Source organism: Chiloscyllium punctatum, chromosome 4 (genome assembly GCF_047496795.1).
Source record: "Chiloscyllium punctatum isolate Juve2018m chromosome 4, sChiPun1.3, whole genome shotgun sequence".
NCBI lineage: Eukaryota > Metazoa > Chordata > Chondrichthyes > Orectolobiformes > Hemiscylliidae > Chiloscyllium > Chiloscyllium punctatum.
In genome coordinates, this window is record NC_092742.1 from 36932651 (window position 1) to 36959366 (window position 26716).

The window sequence follows — 26716 nt, forward strand, 5'->3', positions numbered from 1 at the left end:
CTGATAATTCATTTGGTAATTTTGAATCTAATGATTCCTTGTTAAGTTTAACATTTATGTGGCAGTGATAGTTAAACAGTTCAGTTTGTGTGGAAAATATAATGTGATATAGCAGGTGACTGTTTTTCCCCCAAATGGATGATAGATTCCAAGGCTACACAGATGAAGTATCTTGCCTCTTAAGGAAAATTAATGTTAAAATTTTTTTTTAAATCTGAAAAATCTACGATAAACCTTTTGCTTAACACATTTGCTTCAATGTTTTGGAGGATGCAAAAGAATTTATTTGTTGAATTTTAAAGTGCAATAAAAGGTCAGTTGTCCCCATTGTCTCTATGGAAGAGCCATCCCTGCTCTGTTCTCTCCTCAGAACCCAGTAAAATTTAACTTAAATCTAAGAATTAGTTGGTGTTGAGGATGGTATTGAAGATGTATGCTATGCCAAATATTACATGATTACTGGAATCGGAATATCAAAGACAAACCAGATAAAGATATTAGTTACATTGTACAGTTTCTGAAATAACTCCACAGAAGCTGGTATCCTGTCACCAAGTCCCCCTTTATTTGCACGTGGAGAGTCCTTGATGCTGAGCCAGCTCCCTCAGAGTGAATAGGATGCCTAACAGTTCTGATGCCACACGCTCAGTGACGTCTGCCACCCCTATTGCCATGATCACCACCACTTCCGTGTCCATCAGCGCCACTCACCTGCATTCTGCAGACATGCCCCCCACAGACCCCACTGTCACTATCCCCACACCCCAGAACCCCGAGGGCAACATTACCCCTGCTCATGACTCTACCCCCATTCCCCCCACCATCACACCCACTCCAGCTACTGGCTCCGACCCCACTCCCAGCTCCACACCCAAACCAGATCCCAGCTCCCGGCCCTGCCGAGTTTTCACCATCCCTCCAGACCTCCCACTCACTGAGGACGTACGATCAGTCCTCAGCAAAGGACTCACCTTCATCCCCCTCCGTCCACGCATCAATGAATTTAATACACGATGTGGCATCGAACAATTCTTCTGTCGCCTCCGCCTCCGAGCTTACTTTCACAATCAGGACTCCTGCCCACCTTCCGAGGACCCCTTCGCCCACCTCCAACACACTGCATCCACCTGGACACCCCACACTGGCCTATTACCTGCCCTCGACTTCTTCATTTCCAACTGCCGCCGGGACATTAACCGCCTCAACCTGTCTACCCCCCTCCCCCACTCCAACCTCTCACCCTCACAACGCGCAGCCCTCCAATCCCTCTGCTCCAATCCCAACCTCACCATTAAGCCAGCGGATAAAGGGAGCGCAGTGGTAGTCTGGCGCACTGACCTCTACACCGCTGAAGCCAAACGCCAACTCGAGGACACCTCTTCCTACTGCTCCCTCGACCATGACCCCACCCCCCATCACCAAACCATCATCTCCCAGACCATACAGAACCTCATCACCTCAGGAGATCTCCCACCCACAGCTTCCAACCTCATAGTCCGGGAACCCCGCACTGCCCGGTTCTACCTCCTTCCTAAGATCCACAAGCCTGACCATCCTGGCCGACCCATTGTCTCAGCATGCTCCTGCCCCACTGAACTCATCTCTACCTACCTTGACACTGTCCTATCCACCCTAGTCCAGGAACTCCCCACATACGTTCGAGACACCACCCACGCCTTCCACCTCCTCCAAGACTTCCGTTTCCCCGGCCCCCAACGCCTTATCTTCACCATGGATATCCAATCCCTCTACACCTCCATTCGCCATGACCAGGGCCTCCAAGCCCTCCATTTTTTCCTCTCCAGACGTCCCCAACAGTACCCTTCCACTGACACACTCATTCGTTTGGCCGAACTGGTCCTCACCCTTAACAATTTCTCCTTTGAATCCTCCCACTTCCTCCAGACCAAAGGCGTAGCCATGGGCACACGTATGGGCCCCAGCTATGCCTGTCTCTTTGTTGGCTATGTAGAACAGTTGATCTTCCGTAATTACACCGGCACCACTCCCCACCTCTTCCTCCGCTACATTGATGACTGCATTGGCGCCACCTCGTGCTCCCGCGAGGTGGTTGAGCAATTCATCAACTTCACCAACACATTCCACCCTGACCTTAAATTTACCTGGACTATGTCTGACTCCTCGCTCCCCTTCCTGGACCTCTCGATCTCCATTAATGACAACCAACTTGACACCGACATTTTTTACAAACCCACCGACTCCCATAGCTACCTGGATTACACCTCTTCCCACCCTATCTCTTGCAAAAATGCCATCCCGTATTCCCAACTCCTCCGCCTCCGCCGTATCTGCTCCCAGGCGGACCAGTTCCACCATAGGACACACCAGATGGCCTCCTTCTTTAGAGACCACAATTTCCCTCCCCACGTGGTTAAAGATGCCCTCCAACGCATCTCGTCCACATCCCGCACCTCCGCCCTCAGACCCCACCCCTCCAACCGTAACAAGGACAGAACGCCCCTGGTGCTCACCTTCCACCCTACAAATCTTCGCATCAACCAAATCATCCACCTTCATTTCCGCCACCTCCAAAAAGATCCCACCACCAGGGATATATTTCCCTCCCCACCCCTTTCCGCCTTCCGCAAAGACCGTTCCCTCCGTGACTACCTGGTCAGGTCCACACCCCACTACGACCCACCCTCCCATTCTGGCAATTTACCCTGCCACCGCAGGAACTGTAAAACCTGTGCTCACACCTCCTCCCTCCCCTCTATCCAAGGCCCTAAAGGAGCCTTCCACATCCATCAAAGTTTCACCTCCACATCCACCAATATCATTTATTGTATCCGTTGCTCCCGATGCGGTCTCCTCTACGTTGGGGAGACTGGGCGCCTCCTAGCAGGGCGCTTTAGGGAACATCTCCGAGACACCCGCACCAATCAACCAAACCGCCCCGTGGCCCAACATTTCAACTCCCCCTCCCACTCTGCTGAGGACATGGCGGTCCTGGGCCTCCTTCACTGCCGCTCCCTCACCACCAGACGCCTGGAGGAAGAACGCCTCATCTTCCGCCTCAGAACACTTCAACCCCAGGGCATCAATGTGGACTTCAACAGCTTCCTTATTTCCCCTTCCCCCACCTCATCCTAGTTTCAAACTTCCAGCTCAGTAACTGTCTCCTTGACTTGTCCGGACTTGTCTGACCTGCCTATCTTCTTTTCCACCTATCCACTCCACCCTCTCCTCCTTGACCTATCACCTTCATCTCCTCCCCCACTCATCCATTGTACTCTATGCTACTCTCTCCCCACCCCCACCCTCCTCTAGCTTATCTCTCCACGCTTCAGGCTCACTGCCTTTTTTCCTGATGAAGGGCTTTTGCCCGAAACGTCGATTTCGCTGCTCGTTGGATGCTGCCTGAACTGCTGTGCTCTTCCAGCACCACTAATCCAGTATTTGGTTTTCAGCATCTGCAGTCATTGTTTTTACCTTGCCTAACAGTTCTGTTTTTCTTTCGAGTGAACAGGATGTCTGACACTCCTGTTTCTTTTTTTTTAACTCCTTTTTTTCCTTACCCCTTCACTATCGCCTAACTGCGGTAGTGCTTATTTTTCCCCCACACCCATGTTGTGTGTGTGTGTGCAGGTGTGAGACACAGTGAAGGACATAAGGTGTACAAGTCTTTGTTCAATGTCCACCACCAGGAAGAAAAGAAACACTAAGTGGCCAGTGACAAGCAGTGCCCTTCAAATCAAATGACAATGCTGTGTGATCAAACAGTGAATGGGAGGGCAGGGATTAAATCAAAAACAGTCCTGTTTTTTTTTCTTTACACCCGAGTGGCCTGTGACAAGCAGTGCCCTTCACAAAAGGGCAATGCTGTGTGATCAAAAACTCCTCTTTTTTTTTTTTCCTCTTTTTTTTCTTTTTTCTTATATTTAACCTCCATACTACTGCCTAACTGTAGTAGTGCTTATTTTTCCCCAGCACCCATGGTGTGTGTGTGCAGGTGTGAGACACAGTGAAAGACACAAGGTGCACAAATCTTTATTCAACTTCCACCACCACGAAGATAGGAAAACACCCAAGTGGCCAGTGACAAGCACTGCCCTTCACATAAAGGGCAATGCTTTGTGATCAAAACAGTGAAGGGGAGGGCAGGGATTAAATCAAAAACAGTCCTGTTCTTTTTTTTTACAGTCCTACACTGATCCAATTCTCCAAACAAAATGGGGAAAACACCCGAGTGGTCAGTGACAAGCACTGCCCTTCAAACCAAAGGTCAATGCTCACTCAGCTTTTTTTTTTATTTTCTTTATTTTTTAGGATGCCCTGTTTCTTTTTTTTTCTAATTTAACCCCCACACTACCGCCTAACTGTGGTAGTGCTTATTTTTTCCCAGCACCCATGGTGTGTGTGTGCAGATGTGAAACACAGTGAAAGACACAAAGTGCACCAATCTTTATTCAATTTCCACCACCAGGAAGGTATGAAAAATACCCAAGTGGCCAGTGACAAGCACTGCCCTTCACATCAAAGGGCAATGCTGTGTGATCAAAACAGTGAAGGGGAGGGCAGGGATTAAATCAAAAACAGTCCTGTTCTTTTTTTTTTTTTCTTTTTTTTTCTTTTTTACCCGGGCTTGAATCCCCTGTTTATTTATTTTTTTTTTTTCTATATATCGAACCCCCACACTACCACCTAAGTGCGGTAGTGCTTATTTTTTTCCCCAGCACCCATGGTGTGTGCGTGTAGATGTGAGACACAGTGAAAGACACAAAGTGCACAGATCTTTATTCAATTTCCACCACCAGGAAGATAGGAAAGCCACCCGAGTGGCCAGTGACAAGCACTGCCCTTCACATCAAAGGGCAATGCTGTGTGATCAAAACAGTGAAGGGGAGGGCAGGGATTAAATCAAAAACAGTCCTGTTCTTATGTGTTAGCCAGGGCTCCCCAATTGGACCAGATTAACAGCCCCAATTAGAGAACTCATTAGGGAATTCTATGAGGTTCATCTGATCTTGTTACAATCACTGCTTCCCTCCCCTTCTGAGTCCAAGGAGCTCCTCGTGGAGTGTTTTAGTGCAGGGTTTAGTTCCTCCACCTCTGCCACTGATATGGGCAGCATGTAACACACAGTAACTTGCCTTTTGGGCTTGGAGTGTTTTGGAAGAAATTCATTCTCTTCTTAAGGCAGCAAAACTGTCAAGGTGGCAACATCTGCTGTCTCCATCTCAGATTCCAAGATATCATCAACGCTTGACAGGGAGGGAGAACCCATTGGATTCAGATGAGTCAGAAATGTTATTGAGGAGCCAGGCATGTTTTGCTCCTGCCTGGTTTGTGGGTTTACAGCTTTCATACAGTCCATATGCTTGTTCAGGACCATTGCAGCAACCCAAACTTTATATGTCACTGGACCTGATCTCATGTCGACTATGCCTCTTATCATGCAGAGCCATTCCATAGGTTCCTACACCAAACTTTGTCCCCTAAAGTAAATTTTTTCTTGCTTAGTGGAGTCTTGTGTTCAGCATTGATGTTCCTGATACCGTTTCACAAACCCCCATACCCCAGGTCTGCGAAGATCCTATTTAACCTGTTTCAGAGTCTTCTCCCCATTAGCAACGCTGCTGGAGCTAACCCTGTAGTTGCATGCGAAATAGTCCTATAATCAAATAGAAACTGAGATTGTCTAGTATTTAATGAATCCGCAGGCTGTTTCTTTAAGCTAGCTTTCAAAGTTTGGACTGCTCTTTCCGCCAAATCATTGGTTGGTGAACAGTATGGAGCTGTCCTTATGTCGAATGCCATTCGAATTTACAAAATACTCAAATTCCCTGCAGTAAACTATGACCAACGTTTCTGGAAATTCTGTGTATCGCAAAAGATACACACAGTTTTTCTATCATCATTCCTGTGTTTGATGAATGAACTCAATGTACATGCAGCCATTTTGAACGGACAGGCACAATCACTAAGAACATTAAGCCCATGAAAGGACCTGCATAGTCGACGTGTAACTAAGTCCAGGGTTTATCTGGCCATTCCAACAAATATGGGAAGCTGTTGGCAGTAATTTCTGTCCTTGTTGGCATTCTGGGCACTGCCCCACCAACATGGCGATGTCTGCATCCAATCCTGAGAGCCAGACATACCTCCTCACCAATATCCCCATTTTGGAAACACTTGGATGAGGCTGGTAGAGTTCAGCCAGTATCTGGTGGTGACCTTAGCTCGGAACAATCACTCTTGCTCCCCATAATACTATGTGATCTGGTTTGTCCGGGTTCAGAAAGGTTTCAATTCTGGTTGTGATGGCCCTTTTGTTTCCCCTATCACCACCAGCTGTTTCACATTTGCCATGTGTATCATTATGGACTCTTTAAGTGGTGGTACCACTGGTGGTGTATCTGACAGCGTGAGATGGTGCAATGCCACCCACATTTGTTACTTGACTACCTGGACAGTTTTCCAACTTGTAATTATATGCACTTAGTGGTAGAGCCCACCGATGAATTCGGCCTGAAGCTATGGGTGGCACTACCTTGTTCTCTTTAAGTAGATCTAGAACTGGTGTGTGGTCCATTATTATTATAAAAAGTCACTTGAGATCATTGTGCCAGCACCTTCAAGGATGATAGCTGTTTCTTCACTTCCCTAAAAGCTATGGCTTGGCTATGCAACCATTTCCAAGCTGACCCTGTTTTAAGAGTTGATGCAAAGGTGCCAGGATGGAAGCCAGGTTATGTATGAACTTTCCATTATAATTCACCAGCCCAAGGAAAGACCGAAGCTGTTATACAGATGTGGACCTATGATTGCCCTCACTTTATCTTGCAACAGATATAACCTAGTTTTATTGACTCTGTGGCCCAAGTAGGTCATTCAGGATGCCTGGAATATCCATTTTTCCTGGATTATGTCCATGTTCTCTAAGAACTACTTAATGGTTTTCCCTGTTATTAGTGTGTCATCTTCATAAATAGCATCCTGGGGTACACCTTGTAAAATGTTCGTCATCTGCTGAAAAATTGCACAGGTTGACAATACCCCAAATGATGATCTTGTATATTGATACAAACCCTTATGGGTGTTAATTATAGCATACTTCTGGGAATCCTCATCTCCCCACAATTGCAGGTGTGGATGGCTAAAGTCCAGCTTCGTGAAGGACAGCACCCCCTGCCAATTTTGTGTATGAGTCCTCTAGGTGAGGGATTGTGTATTTATCCAGTTTACCGTATGCTTAAATTCCCCACGAAGGTGAACTGACATGTTGGGCTTCACAATTGGTATGGCCGGTGCTGTCCATTCCACAAACTAGACTGGTTTGAAGATTCCTTTGCTTTCCAGCCTCCTGAATTCTGCCTCTACTTTTGCCTGTAAGCCAAAGGCACTGGACGGGCCTTGCAGTATCGTGGAATTGCTTACTGGTCAATGTGTGAAGTAGCCATGTGTGAAGTCCCTAGACGTTCCTGAGAAGCTTCTGGGTATTTAATTAGAACTTCAATCAGTCAGAAAGATTCTGATTTGAGAAATGTTAAACCAATCTAGGTGAATCTTTCTCAATCAATTTTGCCCCATCAATTTTGGCCTCGAGACTTTTACTATAATTAGTGGTAACTGAACGAGCGACTCCTCATAAGAGACCAGGGCCAAAGTTGTACCCTTAATCTGTAAAGGTTCCCTGGTATAGGTTCTCTGTCTGCTGAAGTCTTGTGCAAACTGAAGGGTTACAGTGCAGTGTGAATTTTGTTAAAGACTGATTCTGTGATCTCTTAAATGGCTGCGCTGGTATTGATCTCCATTAGAAGAGATAACCATTTAACCTGATGTTTATTTTGAATGGTTCTGGTTTTGGATGTTGCTAAGCAAATTAACTGTCCCATCCAGATGTAAGTAGATTTACAGAGTGTGTACTCTCCTGGATTCTGGCCTATGAGTTCTCTTTCACAATTTAGGTCTAGTGGGACTCTTTGCTGTCTCGAGTTCACGTACCAGGCCAGGATCCTGAAGAAACTTTTAACTGTTTGTCTGAGGCTTGGCTTTGTTTTGGGGTTTTATTGTGGGCTGACCTCAAGTTCCTCTGTTCAGGATATGTCCTGAGTCAGGCTAGCAATTGCCCTTACTCAAGTGGAGTTCCCCAAGCTCGGTTGGACTGGAAAGGGTGTCCATTTCCATTGGAATACCCTGCAACTCCTATGCTCCACTTGCTGCATTTTCTAATGATAAAGCCAGTTGCAGTGCCTGTTTGAAGTCCATTTGGCCTTAGCTTTTGCATAGTTACATCATTAGTCGCACTCTTATCGCCACTGAAATAGTTCCACAGAGGCTGGTAACTTGTCACAAAGTCACCCTTTATTCACACGTGAAGAGTCCTTGACACTGATCCAGCTCCCTCAGAGCCCAGCTGCCAGAGTGGGCTCTGATACTCCTGTTCTTACCTGTCAGCACAGTGAATCTGGTCCAGTCAGGGAACTCATGTTCTACCAAGTCCACCTGGCTGATCTCATTACAATCATTACAGGTTTGTTATAAATACCTTTAAAGTAATGTTCACAAAGTTAAATTAAGGAAAATTTCAAATAACAGAAGTCCTTTTAAGCAAGTACCATAGATTTATATTCATAGGAGCAATGACCACCTTTCATTCCTTGCCCCTTCTCTTCCCCTGATGGAACAGCTGGAGTTATCAGGTTTGCTTTAATTAATGCTGCCCTATGCTTAATCTGGGTGGCTAGGTATTTTTAACTAACTTGTCCAGGGATGTTATTATACGCGTATGGAACAGGTGAGACTTGAACCCAGGGCTCATGCACAACAAGAACCCTAACTTGCTATTAGCATTGATTGGTTTCAACTTTAGTATACTATGAAATTGAGAAAGGGACAGAGCTGCAAACGAAGTCCTAAGAAGAATGGGCATCCTTTGGCTATTCTAATGGTAATTTCAGACAGATACTTTGAAATCAGACTTTCCTATCTTATTTCCATCGGTGCGTTTGCTATAATTTTGTTGCAGATGCAAGTACATTGCTTGTTTTCACCTATTTGCAAAAGATTTGGAAATGGAAATACACCATCAAGGGTTACGGAGATGGTTCTCTGTCCCTTTTCCCTTCCCATGGAATTTATGAAATGAGCATTGTCCAGTTTCTGCAGGGAGGAATATTAGGGCTACCACAGAATCAAAGTGAGTTTTCTTTCAAGATGGCGGAAAGATACTCCCTTTTTTTGTAATAAGAGTAACATTGCAGAAGGGTGTGTCAGACTCTTCAAGCCAACAGTGAAAACCCCTTTGTTTGAACTTGACACGGTTATTGAAAGGTTATTGAACAATCACAAACAAATGGAACATATAGTAAACATGTATGGTATCTGTTTAATTCTCAGCTGACATTTTACATTTTTATGAAAGAATTGCCATTCAACAAGTGCCAAGGAACATGTGAGAGAAGGGTATTTTTATAACAGTTTTTTCTGAAAAATACATATCTTGAGATGTTTGTAACTGGTCAAATCTATTGAAGGTGTGTAAAATAAGTTGCTGGTTGGCTGCTGTGCAGTTGCCTTCACCAGTCCAAGTGTCTCGACTGTCCAGTCCGTTAGGATAGAAAACAGCTTGATTTAAAACAAAAGCAAACAAAGTCATATTTTTGGTAACAGAATTGGAGAGCTGATGGAACATTTCCTGGAATTATACTGCAGAGATGTTCAAGAAAATCTGCCCATAATGGCAACACTAGATGTCAAACTCATGGTGGAGAGGCCACATGTTACATTTGTGGAAGAATCTTATGAGTTATCGGCAAAAGTGATAAAACTAAAGTAGTATCACCTTTAGTGGAATGGGTTTCTTTGTTATGGCTGAAAAAATGGCATAAAGTGCAACAGGAACAAAAGACACATCATTAGATGTGTATTTTATTCAGAAAATATTTGAGACTTATTACCAAATCCATTTAAGATTCTGTCTTAATTTCTGGCAATATGGACATTCCTGGATAGGATGTCTTCGAGGTGTCTGCAAGATTTGATTAAAAATTGGGTTTTGGTTAAGAAAAAGAAGGAAGCAAATGTAAGGTATAGACAGAATAGATCGCGAGAATCCTTAGAGTATAAAGGCAGGAGGAGTATACTTAAGAGGGAAATCAGGAGGGCAAAAAAGGGGACATGAGATAGCTTTAGCAAATAGAATTAAGGAGAATCCAAAGGGTTTTTACAAATACATTAAGGACAAAAGGGTAACTAGGGAGAGAATAGGACCCCTCAAAGATCAGCAAGGTGGCTTTTGTGTGGAGCCACAGAATATATGGGAGATACTAAACGAGTATTTTGCATCAGTATTTACTGTGGAAAAGGATGTGGAAGATATAGAAAGAAGCGAAATAGATGGTGACACCTTGCAAAATGTCCAGATTACAGAGGAGGAAGTGCTGGATGTCTTGAAACGCATAAAGGTGGTTAAATCCCCAGGACCTGATTAGGTGGTCCCTAGAACTCTGTGGTAAGCTAGAGAAGTGATTGCTGGGCCTCTTGCTGAGATACTTGTATCATCAATAGTCACAGGGGAGGTGTCAGAAAATGGGAGATTGGCAAATGTGGTGCCAATATTTAAGAAGGGTGGTAAGGACAAGCCAGGGAACGATAGACCAGTGAGCCTGACTTTGGTGATGGGCAAGTTGTTGGAGGGAATCCTGAGGGACAGGATATACATGTAATTGGAAAGGCAAGGACTGATTCGGGATAGTCAACATGGCTTTGTGTGTGGGAAACCATATCTTGCAAACTTGATTGAGTTTTTTGAGGAATTAACAAAGAGGATTGAGGGCAGAGCAGTAGATGTGATCTATATGGACTTCAGTAAGGTTCCCCTTCTGGCTCAAAGGTTGAAGACAGAGGGTGGTGGTGGAGGGTTGTTTTTCAGACTGGAGGCCTGTGACCAGTGGAGTGCCACAAGGATCGGTGCTGGGTCCACTACTTTTTGTCATTTATATAAATGATTTGGATGCAATCATGAGGTACAGTTAGTAAGTTTGCAGATGACACCAAAATTGGAGGTGTAGTGGACAGCGAAGAAGGTTACTTCAGATTACAACAGGATCTTGACCAGATGGGCCAATGGGCTGAGAAGTGGCAGATGGAGTTTAATTCCGATAAATGCGAGGTGCTGCATTTTGGGAAAGCAAATCTTAGCAGGACTTATACACTTAATAGTAAAGTTCTAGGGAGTGTTGCTGAACAAAGAGACCTTGGAGTGCAGGTTCATAGTTTTTTGAAAATGGAGTCGCAGTTAGATAAAATAGTGAAGAAGGCATTTGGTATGCTTTCCTTTATTGGTCAGAGTATTGAGTACAGGAGTTGGGAGGTCATGTTGCGGCTGTATAGGGCATTGGTTAGGCCGCTGTTGGAATATTGCGTGCAATTCTGGTCTCCTTCCTATCAGAAAGATGTTGTGAAACTTGGAAGGGTTCAGAAAAGATTTACAAGGATGTTGCCAGGGTTGGAGGATTTGAGCTATAGGGAGAGGCTGAACAGGCTGGGGCTGTTTTCCCTGGAGCGTAGGAGGTTGAGGGGTGACCTTTTGGAGGTTTACAAAATTATGAGGGGCATGGATGCGGTAAATAGGCAAAGTCTTTTCCCTGGGGTCGGGTAGTCCAGACCTAGAGGACATAGGTTTAGGGTGAGAGGGGAAAGATGTAAAAGAGACCTAAGGGGCAATGTTTTCACACAGAGGGTGGTACGTGTATGGAATGAGCTGCCAGAGGATGTGGTGGAGGCTGGTACAGTTGCAACATTTAAAAAGGCATTTAGATGGGTATATGAATAGGAAGGGTTTGGAGGGATATGGGCTGGGTGCTGGCAGGTGGGACTAGGTTGGGTTGGGCTAACTGGTTGGCGTGGATGGGTTGGACCGAAGGGTCTGTTTCCATGCTGTACATCTCTGACTCTAAAAACACAACCTTTGTTATAATGGATTGATTGGTATCTAGATTTATTTAGAAGATAACTTGGGTGTTGACCACTTAGAATTGAACAAGTCCCCCTCGTGGCAGAATTCTTGTTTCAATCTTTAAAACAAAATTGAAAAGATCAAGTATGTGTCTTTCATGGCTGTACTTTCACAACCGTTTTGAATTCATTATTATTCAGATGTTGTGCCTTCTGGCAAGAAAACAGATACTGGTTCATTTGTCACATTTTTCTGGAGTTGTAGTTATTTTAAAATAAATTACTAACATTTTTTCAAAGCATGTTTTGCTTGAACAGTAAAAACACAGCCAAAAGGCCCCCACGATGAAATCTGGTTGGAAGAACCATTCGCTACATATCAAAGTGACATATTTCCATATCCAACTATCCTTCTGCATGAAAAGAACATCTCCTCTTCAGACTAAGCACCTTATAGCCATCTGGACTTAATATTGAGGTGAACACCTTCAAATTGTGACTCATTTCTTCCCTTTCTTCTAGCTTGTTACATTCTATTCTCATGTTGTCACCCACCACCCCACAGTGGGACTGTCTGTCCTTTCAAGCCTGGCAGGAGATGCCCCTGTGTTCTACCATTCTCACATTCTGATAACCTAATGTGAAATACCAACATCTTTTATCCATCAGCAGCCTACATCCACCAACCTGCACCCCCGCCCCCCCAAACTATAGCATAAATACTGTCCCCTCCACACTTCGCTAGTCCTCTAGAATCAAAGCGTAGCTTGCTCTCTCTCCATGGCTGCTGTCTGACCTGCTGTGATCTTCAGCATTTGTTGTTTTCAGTACAGATTCCAGCATCTGCAATAATCTGCTCGTAAATTCATTGTATATTTCAATCATAGAACATTACAGTGCAGTACAGGCCCTTCGGCCCTCACTGTTGCGCTACCCTGTGAAACCAATCTGAAGCCTGCTTAACCTATACGATTTCATTCTCATCCATATGCCTACCCAATGACCATTTAAATGCCTGTAAATTTGGTGAGTCTACTACTGTTGCAGGCAATGCGTTCCACGCCCCTAATACTCTCAGTAAAGAAACTCCTCTGACATCTGTCCTATATCTATCACCCCTCAATTTCAAACTATGCCCCCTCATGCTAGCCATCACCACCCGAAGAAAAAGGCTCTCACTGTCCACCTGATCTAACCCTCTGATTATCTTATGTCTCAATTAAGTCTCCTCTCAACTTCTCTCTAACAAAAACAGCCTCAAGTCCCTCAACCTTTCCTTGTAAGACCTTCCCTCCATACCTGGTAACGTCCTAGTAAATCTTTTCTGAACCCTTTCCAAATCTTCCACTTCCTTCCTATAATGCGGTAACTAGAACTGCACACAATACTCCAAGTGTGGTCGCACCAGAGTTTTGTACAGCTGCAGCATAACCTCATGGTTCTGAAACTCGACCCCTCTGCCAATAAAAACTAACACACCGTATGCCTTCTTACCAGCCCTATCAACCTGGGTGGCAGCTTTGAGGGATCTATGTAAAAGGACACCAAGATCTCTCTGCTCATCTACACCACCTAGAATCTTACCATTCGCCCAGTTCTCTGCATTCCTGTTACTCCTTCCAAAGTGAATCATCTCATACTTTCCTGCATTAAACACCATTTGCCACCTCTCAACACAACTCCAGCTTATCTATGTCCCTCTGTAACCCACAACATCCTTCGGCACTATCCACAACTGTACTAACCTTAGTGTCATCTGCAAATTTACTAACCCATCCTTCTATGCCCTCATCCAGGTCTTTTATAAAAATGACAAACAGCAGTGGACCCAAAACAAATCCTTGTGGTACAAAACTAGTAACTGAACTCCAGGATGAACACTTTACATCAACCACCACACTCTGTCTTCATTCAGCTAACCAATTTCTGATCTAAACTATTAAATTGCTCTCCATTGCATGCCTCCATATTTTGTGCAGTAGCCTACCATGGGGAACTTTATCAAATGCCTTACTGAAATCCATATACACCACATCAACGGCTTTACCCTCATCCACCTGTTTGGTCACCTTCTCAAAGAACTCAGTAAGGTGTGGGAGGCACAACCTACCCTTCACAAAACCGTGTTGACTATCCCTAATGAACTTATTCCTATCGCGATGGTTATAAATCCTATCTCTTATAACCTTTTCCAACACTTCACTCACAACTGAAGGAAGGCTGACTGGTCTATAATTACCAGGATTTTCTCTACTCCCCTTCTTGAACAAGGGAACAACACTTGCTACCCTCCAGTCTTCTGGCACAATTCCTGTGGACAACGATGACACAAAGCTCAAAGCCATGGCTCGGCAATCTCCTCCCTGACTTCTCAGGGAATCCCAAGATAAATCCCATCTGACCCAGGGGATTTATCTATTTTCACCCTTTCCAGAATTTCTAACATCACCTCTTTGTGAGCCTCAATCCCATTTTGTCTGGTAGCCTGTTACTCAGTATTCTCCTTGACAACATTGTCTTTTTCCAGTGTGAATACTGACAAAAATATTCATTTAGTGCTTCCCCTATCTCTTCTGACTCCACGCACAACCTCCCACTACTATCCTTGATTAGCTCTAATCTTACTCTACTCATTCTTTTATCCCTAATAAGAGATAGGATTTATAATCATCTCGCAAGCAACAATTTGATTGGAGATAGTCAACATAGTTTCATCAAGGGCAGGTTGTGTCTCACAAACCTCATTGAGTTTTTTGAGAAGGTGACCAAGCATGTGGATGAGGGTAGAGCAGTTGATTTGGTGTACATGGACTTCAGTAAAGCCTTTGATAAGGTTTCACATGGTAGGCTTTTGGAGAAAATGCGGAGGCATGGGATTGAGGGTGATTTCACAGTTTGGATTAGAAATTGGCTTTCTGTAAGAAGGCAACGAGTGGTGGTTGATGGAAAATATTCAGCCTGGAGTCCAGTTACTAGTGGTATGCCACAAGGATCTGTTTTGGGACCACTGTTTGTCATTTTTATAAATGACTTGGACGCAGGCATAGGTGAATGGGTTAGTAAGTTTGCAGATGACACTAAAGTTGGTGGAGAGGTGTACAGTGTGGAACAACGTTGCAGGGAGGGGGACTTGGATAAACTGCAGAATTGGGCTGAGAGGTGGCAAATGGAGTTCAATGTAGATAAATGTGAGATGATTCACTTTGGGAAGAATAACAGGAAGGCAGAATACTGGGTCAATGGAAAGATTCTTGGTAGTGTGGATGTGCAGAGGGATCTTAGTGTCCATGTACATAGATCCCTGAAAGTTGCCACCAGGTGGATAGTGCTGTTAAGGCAGCATAAGGTGTGTTAGGTTTTATTGGTAGAGGGATTGAGTTCCAGAGCTGTGATGTCATGCTGCAACTATACAAAACGCTGGTGCAGCTTCACTTGGAACATTGTGTTCAGTTCTGGTTGCCCTATTAAGATGTGGAAGCATTGGAAAAGAGGAGATTTATCAGGATTTTGCCTAGTTTTATGAGGAAAGGCTGAGGGACTTGGGTCTGTACTCATTGGAGAGAAAAACGCTAAAAGGGGGTTTAGTAGAGACATACAAGATGATCAGAGTATTCGATAGGGTGGACAGTGAGAGTCTTTTTCCTATGATGAGAATGTCGGCTTGTACAAGGGGGCATAGTTGCAAACTCAGGGGTGATAGATTTAGAACAGATGTCAGAGGTAGGTTCTTTACTCAGAGTGGTAAGGGCGTGAAATGTCCTGCCTACCAATGTAGTTAACTCAGCCACATTAGTGGCATTTAAACAGTCCTTGGATAAGTATATGGATGATGATGGAATAATGTTGGGGGACGGGCTTAGATTAGTTCATAGGTCGGCGTAATATTGAGTGCTGACGGGCCTGTTCTGTGCTGTACTGTTCTATGTTCTATATATATCTATAAAAAAAACTTTAGCCTTTTCCCCAACTATCTGCCAACAACTTCTCATGTCCCCTCCCTGCTCGTCTTAGCTCTCTTTTTAGGTCCTTCCTGGCCACCTTGTTACTCTCAATCACCTTAACTGAGCTTTCACATCTCATCCTAACTTAAGCCGTCTTCTTACTCTTGACAAGAGATTCAACTCCTTTGTAAACCTGCACTCAACAACTTCCTCCCTGTCTGAAGGTACATACTTATCAAAGACACACAGTAGCTGTTCCTTGAATAAGCTCCACATTTCTATTGTGCCCATCCCCTGCAGTTTCCTTCCCCATCCTATGGATCCTAAATCTTGTCTGATCAAATCTAATTGCCTTTCCCCAGCTATATCTCTTGCCCTCCGGTGTACACCCATCCCTTTCCATTGCTAAATCAGTTCAGTGAGAAGAGTCAGTATATTTTATTGCATGATATAATCTGACAAGAATAATAAATTATTGTTGTACTTAGGCATAGCCACTATGAAATTCATAAGATTTTCTTACCTATGTTCTGGGCAGTAAATAATCTGTAAATTCTTGTAGCAGCTAGATCTATACACCGTTTTCTTTAAACTGCATTTCAGTAGTGTAAGTATAGTTTAGTACCATTTTCGGGCACTCAGTTTTAATATGGTGAAGTTGTGATAGGGTTGTATCACAACCCAGGTGCACGCTAGGAAATGATTGAAGAGCCATCCATTTTCTGTTGTGTGGTACTGATCACAGTTGGCGCTGTGATAGCTGCATGTGTTAAGAATGCTGTTTGCAGAATCATGTCTGGTAATGATCAAATCCAACTGGTGTCAGTGCCCTGATATTGGATGTCTGCAGGACACCTTGTGTCATGGTTTACATAGAAAGAAGGCAATAATTATACAAAGCTTGTGGTAGCAACAAACTCCAGTATTCCTGTCCATTCTCAACCTGTCTGCAAGGCTGTCTGTGCTCACTGTCCTGTTGAACTGTTGTGACAATAAAGAGGTTCTGACTTAGGGAAACTAAAACTGAATGTCCCAAATTGGTAGGAGTAGGCAATTCAACCCTTTATGCTTGTTTCACCATTCAAACTGATTGCTGCAGATTATCCAACTCAGTACCCTATTCCTGCTCTCGCCCCATACCATTTGATCCTTAAGAACCATATCTAAATTTATTTGAACAATATATGAGAATATAGGAGACATCATTAGTGAGTTTGAGGATGTAGGTATAGTGGACAGTGAAGAAGGTGATCTGAGAGTGCAGCTTGATCAACTGGGCCAATGGATGAGGAATGGCAGATGGAGTTTGATTTAGATTGATGCAAGTGTTGTATTTTGGTAAGACAACCTAAGTAAGACTTATATAGTTAATGAGTCAAGATTAGAGTGGTGCTGGAAAAGCACAGCAGGTCAGGTAGCATCCGCGAAGCAGGAAAATTGATGTTTTGGGCAATGAAGGGCTGAAGGAATGAAGGGCTTTTGCCCGAAATGTCGATTTTTCCTGCTCCTGGGATGCTGCCTGACCTGTTGTGCTTTTCCAGCACCACTCTAATCTTGACTCTGATCTCCAACATCTGCGGTCCTCACTTTTGCTTTTACACAGTTAATGATACTGGGGAGTGTTGTCGAACAGAGACGTAGGGGTGCAAGTACATTATACATAGAAAATGGCATTACAGATAGACAGAGTGATGAAGAAGGCATTTGGCATGCTTTCCTTCATCGGTCAGAGCATTCAGTACAGGAGTTGGGGCATCATGTTACGGCTGTACAAGACATTGGTACGGCCACATGTGGAGTACTGCGTACAATTCTGGTCACTGTATTATGGGATGGATGTTAAACTGGAAAGGGTGCAAAAAGATTGACAAGGTTGTTACTGAGACTGGAGAGTTTGAGTTTTAAGAAGAGGCTGAGTAGGCTTGAACTTTTATTCCTGTAGCATAAGAGGCTGAGAGATGACTTTATAGATGTTTATAAAATCAAGACAGGCATTGATAAAATGGATAGCCAAGGTCTTTTCCCCATGGTAGGGGAGTCCAAAATTAGAGGGCATAGGTTTAAGGTGAGAGAGGAAACATTTAAAAGAGACCTAAGAGTCAACCTTTTCACACAGAGGGTGGTGTGTATATGGAACAAGCTGCCAGAGGAAGTGGTGGAGTTGCAATATCTAAAAGACAGTTGAACAGTCACATGGATAGGAAAGGTTTTGAGGGATATGGGCCAAATGCAGGAATATGGAACTAATTCAGTTTCTCTCTCTGTATCTGCTTGGCAATACAAGGTCACCAACTCACCAGTCCTGGTGCATATTAGTTCCATTAGTATGCAATGCATGTATTGATTTCTGTATCAAGTGACTGATCAATCAAATGGTTGCTGAGGATTATAGAGCCTGGATATCTTCAGCAATCAATAATCTCTCGTGTCACGTTATCGTGCATTTATTGCAAAAATCATTAATGGCTACATAACTCTCCCCCATTCAGATGGATGAATGATGGCCATGTACCCAATGTCCTTCCATACGGTGAACTGGCCTCCAGGTCATGACCTCTTGGGCATTCTGCCAGCAATGTCATGACATTGAAATCTGGGACACAGTCACTGATGGCTGAGACCTCCTAGAGGCTGACTGTTTGTTTGTTTGGAAAGATGTTAGAAAGGAAGAACAAAAACTGAAAATCTCAGTTGGAGAAGGCCCAAGGTACAGAGGCAAGTGAATGACAGTATGTACCTTTTTCAGTCCACTGTTTTACTGTACAGCAGATGTATCAGAGTTTACCATAGTAGATTGGGGTTCCTATGCCACACCAGGTAATATTTTAACACAAAGTTGACTAGCACAGTAAAACTACCATCTTATGAAACAGTGTGGATTGACAAAAGGGATATCCTTTGAAAGTAAAAATTACTATGAAATATTTTGAAATAATTATTTCTTTGCTCAAATGCATATGTATTGAACTGCTGAAATAGTTTAATTTTTTATTTCTTCAAATTTAATAATGCAATTATGTTTTTAAAACCCACTGTATGCAATATTGTGTATCTATGATCTGACTTGCCCAGTAGCTCCATCAGCTGGGATCATGACTCTGCCCAAAGTGTATACTATGTGACTGGCTATGGAAGCTGTGAGGTGGGTGAAGTGAGGGGAATGGAGAAAAATGGGGGACATGGAAGATGGGTAGGAGTTAGGAATTTGAGAGCCTGACGTTCATCACTACCACTGAGCCACTGTCCTAGTAAATTGAGGCAGGTGTTCAAGCTGGCCGCGCAATCCACCCTATTGCATTGCTATCTCAGCAGTACCTACAGAAGCATTGGAACAACTTTAATCTGCCCTGCTTCCCCTGGAATGAGAATATAGTGGGTGGGAGCCCTCTTAAAGAATATTGAAAGTCACATGACACCAGGTTATAGTCCAGCAGATTTAGTTACAATCACACGTTTTTGGCCTACTGTTCCTTCGTTGGGAGAGTCACCTAATGAAGGAGTAACACTCTAAAAGCTTGTGATTTTAAATAAACCCATTGGACTCCAACCTGATGTCCTGTGACTTCTGGCTTTGTCCACCCCAGTCCAACACTGCCATCGCCACATCATAAAGAATAATGGTCCATTAGTCAGGACGTAACTGACCCAATCTTCCTGACTTTTCCATGAAAGTCCAGTACTTATGTCTGTTTATTGATCATCACAATGTCCATTTTGTTTAAAGATGTGTAGGTAACCAAGCAGTTTGGATAGTTAAATGGCTGCCAAAACACACCAACTATCTTTTGCCATGTTTTGGAAATAAAGCACTAGAAAGGAAGTTAGTGGATTATTGTACAAGTATTGGCAGATTTTCTCTTGTTATTTCGAGGCTGCAAGAGGGATTTATAAAGACACGTTACATAAAACGATAAAGGTATAGAATAAGCTTAATAGATTTTCTCAGTTATCACTTCTGCTGAGGCCCCAGGAGTTCCGACCTGAATTGCTTTAATAGAACTGAATGTTATGATTTGGCTGTTTTAAGTCTGATTGCATAGTGTGCCTGATTCAGTTTCTCGAGAGTGCTAACAAAGGCTAAGGAAGCAGAGCAGGATGGGCCCGTGGGATTGTTATATTTGAGCTATTGGCTCATGGATTCAGTAATATTAATGCTTCTCATGGGGAAACCATTGGAAAGCACTATGTAGAAAGTCGTTCATAAGATATAGGAGCAGAATTAGGCCATTTGAACCATTGAGTCAGCTCTGCAATCCGATCATGACTGATATGCTCCTCACCCCCATTTTCCTCCCTTCTGAACATATCCCTTCAACCCATTACCAATTAAAAATCTGTCTAATTCTTCCTTAAATTTACTCACTGTCCCAGAATTCACTGCACTTTGGGATAGTGAGCTCTACAAATTCACAACCGTTTTAAATTTGCTACCCCTTATCCTAAGACGATGACCTCTTGTCCTAGATTGCCCACAAGAGGAAGCATCCCCTCCACATATATTTTATCCATCCCTTTTATCATCTTGAATACCTCAATTTGATGTCTCCTCATTCTTCTAAATTTCAGAGTATAGGCCTAAGCTTTTCAATCCCTCTTCATACAAGAAACCCTCCATCTCTTGGATCAATTTAGTGAACCTCCTCTGAACTGCCTCCCATTACATCTTTCCATTACATCTTTCCTCAAATTGGGGACCAAAACTGTGCACAATAGTTCAGGTCCGGTCTCACCAATACCTTGCAACACCACTCCCTTACTTTTATATTCTATCCCCTTAACTAGAAATTCCAATATTCCATTCACTTCCTTTATTAACTGCTGTACCTGCATGCTAGTTGTCTGTGACTCATGAAAGAGTACACTTAGATCCCTTTGCATTGGAACATCCGGGGTGTCTCCCGGTTAAGATAATAGATCGCCTTCCCTTTTTTTTGACCCAAGTGCATGACTTCGCAATTATCCATATTAAAATTAATTTGTCACATTTTGGTCCCTTTCAGATCAGATAAAACCTATGTAGTTATGAGGGCAGGCCAGTATGGATTTGGGGGAAAATAGACCTTAAACAGGTCAATAAGGTAGAAACTTTGAGAAAATGACCAATAGATTGGACAATGGTCCTCTTGTTGACACTGTATATCTTGTTTTCCAGAAAACAAAGTGCACATTAGGAGCCTATTGAATGAAATGTCATTAATTGAAGTGAAACTGAATGGGCCAGGGCTGAATGAAACTTCATAAGACTCCATGTTTGGGCTGTCGCTGCTTTGTGTTTTCATTAATTATTTAGATTAGGAGATAAATTGAGCCAATGTTAATTTCACAGGCAGCATAATTATGTTCAGATTAATAATTTAGAAAATGTTGACAGGTTGCAGAGTAATCTAAACAAATTGAGTGATGTCCATTTGTAGCAGACGTCCTTTACAGAAAACATAGGTACCAATGTTTTAGGAATGTTTATACCATTGTAAGAGTATCTGTTTAAGGTAATGGATTAAGAAAAAGATGTTGGACTAGTTGATGACTTCTCATTAATAAGGGACAAATTATATGGCTACAGAGAAAGCCACTAAAATTTTTAGAAGTAGTCAGCGTTTAGTACCAGAAAGCATGGTTTAGAATATACAACCTTGGAACATGCTCACACAAAATGCAATGTCCTGTTGTAGGCCTCTAATGATCTTCAGATGGAAAATTAGACTGAGGCCAGTACACTTTGTCAGGTCAATTCAAATGATCGCATATGTCTGTTCAAGTAAGAGTGGAGATCTTCCCTAATAGTTAATCTTCATTCAATTTCAGATTTACAGATAATATATCTCGTTATTGTTGTGGGACTTTGTTCGCTATACATTGACTACCATATTTTCTACATCACAACAGTGACAATAGTTTTGATTCTCTGAGCTACAGGATAACTGTTGAGGATCAGTGTTCAGTGGCAACTAATTTGCTCCCCCAACCCCAAGAAAGCTTGTTGAATCATGAGTCAATCAGCATGTTAGGATCTCACTTTATAAATCTAAAACCAGAATTTATAATTATTCATTTTGTCCTTTACTAACCAAGACTGTGCAACACCTGTGACTGTATTTACCTGCCATTGCCATGAAATCTGGGTTGTAGTTTGAATCTGCCAATCATATACAGCTGATCAATTGGCTAATTGTGAGGTGGATGTGATTCTTGATCTTGATCATCTTCATTTGGTTGAAAGATATCTCTCAGAGGTATGAAGAGCCAAAGTAAGCTTTCAGTTTAAAAGCACAGGATGATGAGTACTTTTTCCGTTTATGAATCCTCAAAACTTGCTGTCCCTTGATCTAACTTTCAGCTGACATTATTTGTTTTTGATTTTTTTCTACTATTTTCTCTGGACTTGGGAAGTGTTGCAACATTTTGTTTTTAATTGGAAGGGCCACAGACTGAGTTTCAATTTAAATGCATTCCCATCACTGATCATACATTTTTGTTCCTTCCCTACAATTCAGAGTTCAGCTCATTCAGAGTAGAGTGTCAGATTTTGCAGCAAAATCCTGAAGTTGCAAGTGAAGCTAAACTACATGTAACACTTCATTCTGCAACCTGCCTTCCTTTCTCATCCCTTTTTAGATCACTCTCTAGATTATTCAGCTCCTTAGAAAATAATCTCCAATAACTTTATTATTCTAAACCAAATTTCAGGAAGAATGTTCAGTGTTATATTATTTAATTTGAATATTTACATTCTATAATATGAACATTTTTAGTAACTTAGTTTCTAATGGGCTGGGACATATCATTATATTTAATGCCCTGCATATAAATATAAATTGTCAAAGTTTATATTCTTCAGGGCTCAGAATTTAAAGATCTGTGTGAAGACATCCTTATGGAAATGAATTGCTTTGTGTCTCTGTATAACTTAGAACCAAATAAATCAAAAGCGATCTGAACCTTATGAAATACAACAACGTTCTTTTAAGAACAAGGATATTTAAACTCTTCAATATTCCAAACATGGTATTAATCAGTGAGTTATATTGGGTTAAATAATTTAATTTGGTTAAATGCTATTCAGCATTCAGCTATTAAACTTTGTTGAAAACATTGTCATTCTGATTATGCTATCAGTGCTTAATTAATAATTACATGCAAATATTATTTCATTTTCAATTTCCACATGACCACCTAATATTTTTATATTTTGTTACCTGTTCAAAAGCTTTCAGCCTTTCCTTAATTCCTTAATGTGATCAGTTGGCTTATGTTCTTTGAAGCTGATCAAGTTTCTTGTATGCATATATTGCAATTTTTAAAAATACTTGAACAAGGTAGACAATATATCTAGAATAACTCCCTCATACCACACAACTGGCTTTTGCCTATTTGAAGTCTTCAAACACTCTGGGTTTTATTAATTCAATTAACTTACTCACATGTAGTATTTATGAAATGCAATTAGCAGCATGGTTTTACATGCTTGTTAATTGTGTTTTTGTTTGTAATACTTTACATGGAGAAGGTAATTATTTTCCTATTTAATTGCTAAATTGTACTACACTATTGGAATTGGAATTTTAATTTAATTTGTCATAATGTATTGAGTTATAAATTATTGGCTTCATCGTTCAAGTTATTTCTGTTTGCAAACCAGTTAAAATGTCTTGTAAGTATAATTTCATGTTGATATTGATCCATTTTATATCAGCTGTTGTTGTGCTTTAATGGGCATGAGTAAATATATAATACCCGCTAAAATAGATACTGACCTTCAAATGATTCTCAACTCTAAACATTTCAGTCATATAATTCAGACATCAAATTTCCAAAGTTTTGCTTATTTTAAGCTCCATATTTCTTTCACAGGTGTAATTTGTAATGTGGATATTTGTATATTCTGATGAATTTTCTACTGGTTAGAATAGGGCGAGGTAAAGAAAACCAGGCCAATGAAGCATTCAAATAATTTTACTATGCTCATCCCATTTTAAGAACATAAGAACATGTGAATTAGGAGCAGAAGTGGGCCATTTGGACCATCAAGCCTGTTTACCATGCAATAGGATTATGGTCTGATCTGTTTGTGTTTCAATGTTCATGTTCCCATGTATCCCTGATAACTTTTGATGACTTTGTGTAGCAAGAATCTATATCCCTCCCCTTCAAAATATTCAATGACCATGCCTCCAGTGACTTCCATGGCAGAGATTCCAAAGCCACACAAACCTAGGAGAGAAAATTTATTCTCCTCCTCTCTGTTCTAAAAGGGCAATACCTAATTTTAAACAATAGGTTTGGACTTGTCCACAAAAGGAGCCATCTTTTCCATCTCCATGTTGCCAGGCCTTTCAAGTAGGAACAAACCCAGTCTGTCCAACCTTTCCTCATAGGACAACCAACTCATTGAGCTATCAATATAGTAAACCTCTTTTGAACCATGTGCAATGCATTTAAATCCTCCCATCAGTATCCTTACTATTATGTTCAATACCTCTCATAACAAAGGATAGCATTCCATTAGTCACCTGAATTACTTGTTGTACTTGCATATTGATATCTTATAGCTTCATACAATGGGTCACCAAGATCCCTTTGCACCTTGAAATTCTGCACCTATTGAAGTAACATTCTGCTTTTTTTTCTTTCATCCTGCCAAAGTGAGCAACTTCACATTTTCCCATACTACACTCCATCTGCTGGATATTTGCCCAATCATCTAATCTATCTGTATCCACCTGCAACTGCATTGTGTCCTCTTTACAACATGCTTTCTTACCTATCATTGTGTGATCTTCAAATTTAGCTACAATGCTTTCACTCCCTCACCAAAGTAATTGATACAAATAGTAAAAATAACTGGCATCCCAGAACAGATACCCTGCAGGACTTCACTTGTCACATCCTACAAATCACCATTTATACATTCACATTGTCCTCTACTAGTCAGCAAATCTTCTATCTGTGCCACCTTCATATTACAATTTCCTATTTTGTGCAATACATTTTACATGGCACCTTGTCAAATGTCTTTTGAAAATCCATGTACGATACATCTACAGGATCCCCCTTTTTCCACAGTGCATGTTATTGTTTCATGAACTTCAATAAGTTGGTTAAACATAAACTCTTCCTTTTACTTTCCAGAAGCACTCATTATTCATATTAATTGATCTTGGTGTAGCAGATTTATCTTATTCTTTCTTCTTTCTCCTCAGTTATTGACCTGCTGTACTGGCGTGACATCAAGCAGACAGGAATTGTCTTTGGAAGTGTGCTTCTTCTGTTGTTTTCACTCACCCAGTTCAGCGTTGTGAGTGTCATAGCTTACCTGGCACTTGCAGCACTCTCTGCTACAATCAGCTTCAGAATTTATAAATCAGTGTTACAGGCTGTGCAGAAGACTGATGAAGGACATCCCTTTAAGTAAGTGTATAGCCCATTTTTCTTCCCGTCAGTGTTGTAACCTGTAATGCTCTCGGTGTGTCTAATGATAATATTTCCTTTGCTGTTCACAAGCTGAAATTTATTGGGATATTAATGTGTGGATAGTCAGCACAAAATAATATTTGTATATCTATAATGTCTTTAAGGAGAAAGTGAGGGGTGCAGATGCTGGAGATCAGAGCCAAAACGTGCGGTTCTAGAAAACCATAGTAGGTCAGGTAGTATCCGAGGAGCAGGAGAGTCAACATTTCAAGCATAAACCCTTCATCAGGAATGTGGGGTGGGGTGAGGATGGGGGCTGAGAGATAAATGGGACGGGGAGGTAGAGCTGGGGGAAGGTAGCTGGGAATGCGATAGGTGGATGAAGGTGGGGATGATGGTGATAGGTCGGGGAGGAGGATGGAGTGTTAGGTGGGAAAGAAGGTGGACAGGTTGGAAATTCAAGAGGGTGGTGCCAAGTGGAGGTTTGGATCTGGAATAAGGTTATACCACATGGGATCAATGTCGATTTCACCAGTTTCCTGATTTCCCCTCACCTCACCTTATCCCAGATCCAAGCCTCCAACTTGGCACTGCCCTCTTGAACTTTCCTACCTGTCCAACTTCCTTCCCACCTATCTGTTCTACCCTCCACTCCAATCTATAACCATCACCACCACCACCCACCTTCATCTACCTATTGCATTCCCAGCTACCTTCCCCCCCACCCCCGGCCCCACCCTCCTTCCATTTATTTCTCGGTCCCCTTGCCCCAACATTCCTGATGAAGAGCTTATGCTCGAAACATCAACTGTGCTGCTCCTCGGATCCTACCTGACTGGCTGTGCTTTTCCAGCACCACAGTTTTTGACAATAATGCCTTTAACAAGATTTTCACACAATATAATTAGTTTATGAAGGACAGTAACTGCTGCGTAAAAACAACTTGGATGCTGACCAATTCACATGTTTTACATGATTTTGACTGAGAACAATAGGACACTAGAAAGCTGCCTGTATAGTGGACTGTTGAACAAGCAATTCATTCTCTCAAATGAAGTGCAATAATTTTGATAATGCAGCGTTCATTGAAAACTTTACAGAAATGCTGTCCCAAACTGGGTACTCAGGCAATCTTAACATTTCACTTAAAAACTTGAACACATGCACAGCTGTTTTCAATACAGTATTTAACTTGTCGATGCTTCAACATAGTTCATTTCATCATAACTGGATGGAAAGGTGTTGAAATGCATGATAAAGATACTGACATATAATCAGACTATTCCGAACACTATTCCTAATTCTTATGGTTAACATTGAAACATGGGAAAGTTTATGACACAAAAGGACGCTTTTTAATCCATCCTGTCTGTTCAAACGGATAAAGCAGTGCAGTCAAATCATGTTCAAGTCTTGGTCCATGGCACCTTAAGTACTTATCC

General features: G+C 42.1%; 1 protein-coding gene across 4 annotated transcripts in view; it reads left to right on the forward strand.

Annotated features, from left to right (window-relative positions):
• rtn1a (reticulon 1a) overlaps window positions 1-26716 on the forward strand; it is a 244232-nt gene that overhangs the window by 198258 nt on the left and 19258 nt on the right. For all 4 annotated transcript variants that reach the window (XM_072568391.1, XM_072568392.1, XM_072568393.1 and 1 more), the window contains one exon: window positions 25064-25271. In XM_072568391.1, coding sequence (XP_072424492.1) covers window positions 25064-25271 — 208 coding nt within the window. The remainder of the gene's footprint in view (window positions 1-25063; window positions 25272-26716) is intronic.